Raw genomic sequence first — 5,897 nt, 5'->3', positions numbered from 1 at the left:
AAAAGCCTAGCTTCTTCATCAAGCGAGAACAAATAATTGCACTGTTTCTTGAGCAACAACCTTGATGAGCCATTATGGCAATGATCAAGCAAAAAAGAAACTGCATTAACTGGCAGCGACATATATATTTATTATACATAGACAATGCATTTGCATCAGCATGCACCTACTCTCATAATCAGTCTTTTGATTAAATTACATTATCTTTTGCTTTGTTCCCTCCCAATCTCGTGGCCCTAAGCTCTCGTCTTTGTTAGTTGAACTAACACCAATTACTGCAATTGCTCTTATTCAAACGTATCTCGGATAAAAAGGGCCCACCCATCGTCAATAAGTTCAAGTGAGATCGTAACTATTGAATGTCGAATACATCGATATGACAAAAAGAAGAAAGAGGGACAAAAATTAAATACTTTCATGTCCGAATCCCGATCGGATGAGTTCATTACAGCAAGGCCCCTGTGAAAATAAATCGAACACCCTCGATCGCATCGTAAAACACAGAGCACATCTATAATATGCATGTCCACGTCATTATCGATCGAAGCCGTGAAAGATTCTTTCGGGACTGAATAAAAACATGTGAGGATTCCTAATTGAGAGAGACAGAGGGGAGGCTTTCCTTAGTTTGACGTTTCTCAGCATCCTAGGAAAAAGCTTTAAAAGGATAACATAATATTGACGGCCAATTTCTTTCCAATAGAATCTTTATTTCTTTTGTTATATATATATATATTCCCTTTACCATATTGTTTATCTTTATTTTACCATATTGTTTATCTTTATTTTATCTTCATCGGTTCCTAATATAAGTAAGGAAAATTCTTGAGATATTCAGTCGTTGCGCCCAGTACGAAATGTTATCGTACTCGGATAATAACGTTTCTTATAAGAAGAATAATATTTCGTACAAAACAATCAGTCGTCTGAAGTTTTGTACGAAATATTTCTATACTTGAAAAATAATATTTCATATAATGAAAATAATATTTAACTGTTGAACTCAAGAATTTCCCTATAAGGAGGTACACCGTAAATATGGCTCTTCAAGCATAGTATAGCGACGTTATTTTGTACATGATCCACTTGTGAATTGAGGAAAAAAAAGAGAGAGTAGAGAGTCCTTTTTTTTGGGTGGGAAAGGTATATTTTATTAATCAGCACATAAAATATTAATTAAATGACCACATGATACTGCTGGCGTCTATACCAGTCACGACGCTATCAGAGTCTATCTCAGCCATGACACTGCTGGTGTTTCTCCCGGCCATAGAACTACTGGGTAACAACGTACCCTTTATTACAACCAACAAGGAAAACAAACCACACATTGTACAGAAACCGATTACAACCACATGATACCGAGCAAATCAGACCCGATAATAGATTTTCCTAGACTAACCAAGCACATACACAACCTAAACAAATCAGAAGCTCCTCTAAATGGACACCAATGGGAAAACAAAAGCGAACACGACCACGGCATCAGACTATGTCAGTAAATCGTCGACGGTGAACGTCCGAGAGGCCAAAGTTTTTAACTTGGGGCGGGGATGAGAAAGAGGTGACCATCAAGGCTCTAGAAGAGTCGCGCTTGAGTCAGCCCGGTACGTCAAGGCGTGAACTGAGTCTATGCTGAGCTACGGGGGAATCGGACGGCAAAAAATCGAGGCGGGCTGCACTTTTGCGTGGCGGTGGGTTGGTGAGAGGATCGGGATGGGGTCAACGGGATGCGACGAGCGGAAAGTATGGAAAAGTGAATTCGGCTTTGAGGAGTGGTGGAGGAAAGATGAAGCTAAAGATAGAGAAAGAAGAGAGTCCATTTCGTAAAGAGTCTTTGGGGGGGAGTAGAGAGTCCATTTCGTAAAGGGCAATTTGGGCGAACTTTTTATTAGATTGGCCAGATTGTTGCATTTATTAATTAGAAGAGGGAGAAAATGGGCCGGGGAAATACATGTCCCACCTAGTAACTCAGCTTGATTATGATGATTTGACAGTATCAGGCGTATTTCATATTTGAATATTAAGAAAATAAAAAAAATTATGTGGAAGAATTTTGTCTTTCAACTCCAATTTGAATTAATCAGTCTCATTATATTCTTAAATATCAGATAAGGCCGTAAAAAAAAGAAGAAAAGACTATATTATACCTGCCGCGGACATGACATAGACTATTTAGAGTTAATCTATTCATATTATGATCCCTTGTCTCATAAAAAAACTTTGCCTTTATAGATCCCTCCTCTAATCACTTGTCTTTTCTTTAGGCCCGCCAGTTCCCATTGATACATGATAATCCGTCCGAAATCAACATGATTTACATTCAATTCTCGACAGTATACTTTCTATACTCTTTATTATTTCACTTGCCATCTAAAAGAGGTCACACAAAGAGAAGAAAAGGAGAAAAGGAGAAAGATTCAAGGTAATATTCTACTCACATCACATCATATACTTCTTGGGAGTGTCTGATTAGGAAACATGCTATGTTTGGTAAGGGAATTTGATTTAACTTAATTTAATTGTACTTTTTTTTAAAATTTAACAACACGATAATTATTTTTTTTTATATTTTTCTTTAAATTCTCTCTCATAATTTTTTTTATATATTATTACAATTAATTTTTTAATATTAAATTCTCTCATCTATTTAATATTTTTTCTTAATTCAATAATACAATCATTATTTTGAAGAGTCATTAATTCAATAATACAATCATTATTTTTTAGTTTATTCTTCAAAGTCTCTCACGTACTTTTTCAAACTACTTTTGTCTTCATCTTTTCTAATGAAACTAAATCAAATTTGACTTCATTACTAAATACTACCGTGCAAGATTGTTAATATTTGGTAAGGGAACTTACTATTTAATAAGAGTCATGTCGTATTTAAAATAATAAATTGCTTCCTAAATAAAGATTCATCTCATAAAAGAATAAATTTCTTATTATTTAGTAGAAAACTTAATATTTTAAAAAATATTAAGTTTCTTGTTAAATAATAAGGCTCTTGTTATTTAGCAAGAAGTTTGTCAACAAATGACTCGATATGCAGTGATGTGGCGTGCTCCGATTGGTCTCTACAATTTGTTCCTTTTAAGGGGCTTCCTTAAGAAAGCTAAATCCATACTCTTATCATAAGGAAGCATCTGACAATTACATTAAGATCAGCTTTACCCTATCGAGACTTGTCTTATTTTCTCAATATCAATCAGGAAAAACTGGACATCGACTGTGATAGACAAAAGTTCAAAGCTCTGTCTGTATTGAAAAAGTCATTGACACTGCGTAAATGTAGACTTGTAGGGCTTGACAAGTGCATTCACGATCTCGCTTGGTAATTTCAAGGGAAGGAATAAAAAAAAAGGGGAAAAAAAAAGAAACAATGACTTTGATTGTGAAATGAGCATCATTTTTATCCCCCACTGCCTTCTTTATCTCTCTATTCATTTCTTGATGTGGATGTAACAAAGCAAAAGACTGACTAGGACCACTGTAGCAATAAAATGGTTCCCATATAGAATAGAGTGAAATGAAGAGGGAGAAAGGGTTATCGGATCCCGTCCTTGATCGATTCTTTATACGCATGGAATCATTAGATCTACATTGTCCTGCATTTCTCGAATACAGATCTGACAATTCTGAAGGTACGAAGAAAAGTCCGCCGGTATAGGACTACAAAATTTTTCCAATTGGTGGTGGCGTAACATCTTTGGCCAAGTTAATGGAGCAGAGAGAGAGAGAGAGAGAGAGAGAGAGAGAAGGGGACGACAAAAACAAAAGGAGAGTGGATCTGATGATTGACATTTATTATTATGTGCAAAGTGTGGATTATTGGGGGCCGGATGCCTTGCTTCTTAAAATGGTGCTGTCAAGGTTCTTCGGAGGCTCTGCTTTTCTGGAAGCAGAGCAGGACCTGCCAACCTTAACTGTTTTTTACGTACGATAATGGTATTGTCCCAAAAATTAGAGACAAAAACAAGAAGTACAGAAGTTAGTAATCAAACATTAATATTTCTTTAATTGGGAATTAATTTATGAAAAATAAAGAAAAGGGTTTTCTTCTTTCCCCCCTCAATGGTTACCTCCTGATATTGTCTTCTGAGCTTAGCATTCTCTTCCTGTAAATGGGTTACTTCCTGCTCCAGCTCACTTGTGTAAGCCTGCAGTAGATAGTTAATACATGAGGAGCAGATTCAATATGACATGCGTGTTCGTATGTTGGCCGCGTGTCAACATTTACGCAAGCAGACATCATTGACATTTAATCACATCTCTGAAAATATATCTTTCTTAAAATTCATCTAGATGGAAAATTCTGCTCATTTTGCATTACTTTAATGTATTAGACATGAAGTTCGATCATCTGCTTCCGGAGTGGAAGGAGCTAGTGCAGTGTTCTGAATGACAAACATTTTATTATGAACAAGGAAAAGATTGCCTTCGACAAACACGCTAACAACTGTGCCAGTTATACAAAAATTGAATTGGCAAATTCTTTATAGTCTACTGTGCCGCCAATAGGTGCCAATAGGCAAACTTCAGCAGAGGTTCGAAACTCAAACTCACTCATGGGAAAATTAATTTCAGCTAGTAGGTTGATGACACCTCTTAATGTCAAGGTAAAAAGTAGGTTTTTGTCTGTCATATTAATGGGGTAGGATTGGTTAGTTAATTAAATGAGCAACTTTTGGGAGGAGAGAGAAATAAAATGAGAGACCTGTTTCCTAGCTCTGGACCGGGCAGCGGACTCTCTGTTCTTCATAAGGCGCTTCCTCCGGCGTTCAGAGTGGTCATCACCACTCTCCGGCTGCGGCACAGCATTCTTCTTGTGCATGAACGGGTTGTCGGGCAAGCTGACTGAGGCGATGAGTGAGGGTGCTCCCGGATTACAAGCCTGGTGCTGCGGCTGGTCGGCCCTGATCTTACTGGAAATAGGACTGTCGAGATAATAATTGTAGTAGCCCAAGCCTGAAGAGAGACTGACTGTGGCCGGCGGAGGCCTCGAGAGTGCTGAGAAGGAGTCGTCCCGGGCGGAGAAGTGGCAGGAGAGGGGATTGTTGCTATCATTGTCGAAGAGGCCAAAGGGCTGAGCAAGGAAGTCCTGGAGGGAGACGGCGGGACCACCATCGTGGAAGATGGCGGAGGCAATAGCAGTGCCGGGGCGAGAGTGGTCGACGAGCCCGGAGGAGAGGCTGATCTCCTGCCATACCTCTTTTATGGACCTGCTTGTGCATGAGTTGGATGGGGAAGAGGGGGAAGGAGCAGAGCACTGAGTGTTGTTAATGGAGGATAAGACAGGAAAGTCTGAAGGAGCTGTTGTGGTTGCTGTTGTTGTTGAGGTTGAGGCCATTGTTGTACGTTTATTGTTGTTCGGGCAGAGGAAAGAAGCTTGGGAGGTGGAAGAGAAGACGAAAAGAAATGGAGGATCTGATATTATATATGATTATTTTCTTTTTTCCTATTTTGGGGTATGATTGGGGGAACAACGTGGGATTGGTTATATACTGTTGGAGGAAATGTGTTCTGCTTTTCTCTGGGTCTTGTCGTGCAACAGCGCAAACAGCATAATCCTCTGATATCAGTAAGCTCGTTTCCGGCGATATTATTGAAACTCCCTCACCTTATCGTATTTTTTTTTTTATATCTTTGCAACGTTTTTCCTTTTTTGGACTTCAACCTCGACTCCTATCTGAAAAGATAATGCAACGCATTGATATGTGTGCGAATCGAGACTTCTTGATGTACATGTAACAACAGTCTGTTCAGCCATAAAAATTACAGATTGTTCCAAGACCTATAGTTTAGAAAGCAACTCAAGCTCGAATAACTACTCCGTTTTCGTGGGGGTCCACGGGATAATGTTTTCTAAATATGTCTTCATTTATTCTGGGAAT

At 38.5% G+C, this 5,897-nt stretch overlaps 1 protein-coding gene across 1 annotated transcript; it reads right to left on the bottom strand.

Moving 5' to 3' along the window:
* Positions 1–3,517: 3,517 nt before the first annotated feature.
* Positions 3,518–5,621, bottom strand: LOC116192214 (protein FD-like). Its single transcript, XM_031520692.1, has 3 exons — positions 4,721–5,621; positions 4,086–4,163; positions 3,518–3,929 (listed from the first exon to the last, which is right to left on the bottom strand). Exons 1-3 carry the CDS (start codon positions 5,351–5,353, stop codon positions 3,858–3,860), a joined length of 783 nt encoding a protein of 260 aa, XP_031376552.1. The 5' UTR covers positions 5,354–5,621; the 3' UTR covers positions 3,518–3,857.
* Positions 5,622–5,897: the final 276 nt, after the last annotated feature.

The sequence above is a fragment of the Punica granatum genome, chromosome 1, assembly GCF_007655135.1.
Source record: "Punica granatum isolate Tunisia-2019 chromosome 1, ASM765513v2, whole genome shotgun sequence".
Classification (NCBI taxonomy): Eukaryota; Viridiplantae; Streptophyta; class Magnoliopsida; order Myrtales; family Lythraceae; genus Punica; species Punica granatum.
This window is presented reverse-complemented; position numbering and strand designations above follow the sequence as displayed.

What these genes read in the sequence shown, in the direction of transcription:
- LOC116192214 (XM_031520692.1), bottom strand. Translation starts at nt 5,353, where the DNA reads ATGGCCTCAACCTCAACAACAACAGCAACCACAACAGCTCCTTCAGAC. An exon ending in GGTCCAGAGCTAGGAAACAG is followed by an intron (nt 4,164 to 4,720) that starts GTCTCTCATTTT and finishes TATCTACTGCAG; the next exon opens with GCTTACACAAGTGAGCTGGA. An exon ending in TCAGAAGACAATATCAGGAG is followed by an intron (nt 3,930 to 4,085) that starts GTAACCATTGAG and finishes CGTAAAAAACAG; the next exon opens with TTAAGGTTGGCAGGTCCTGC.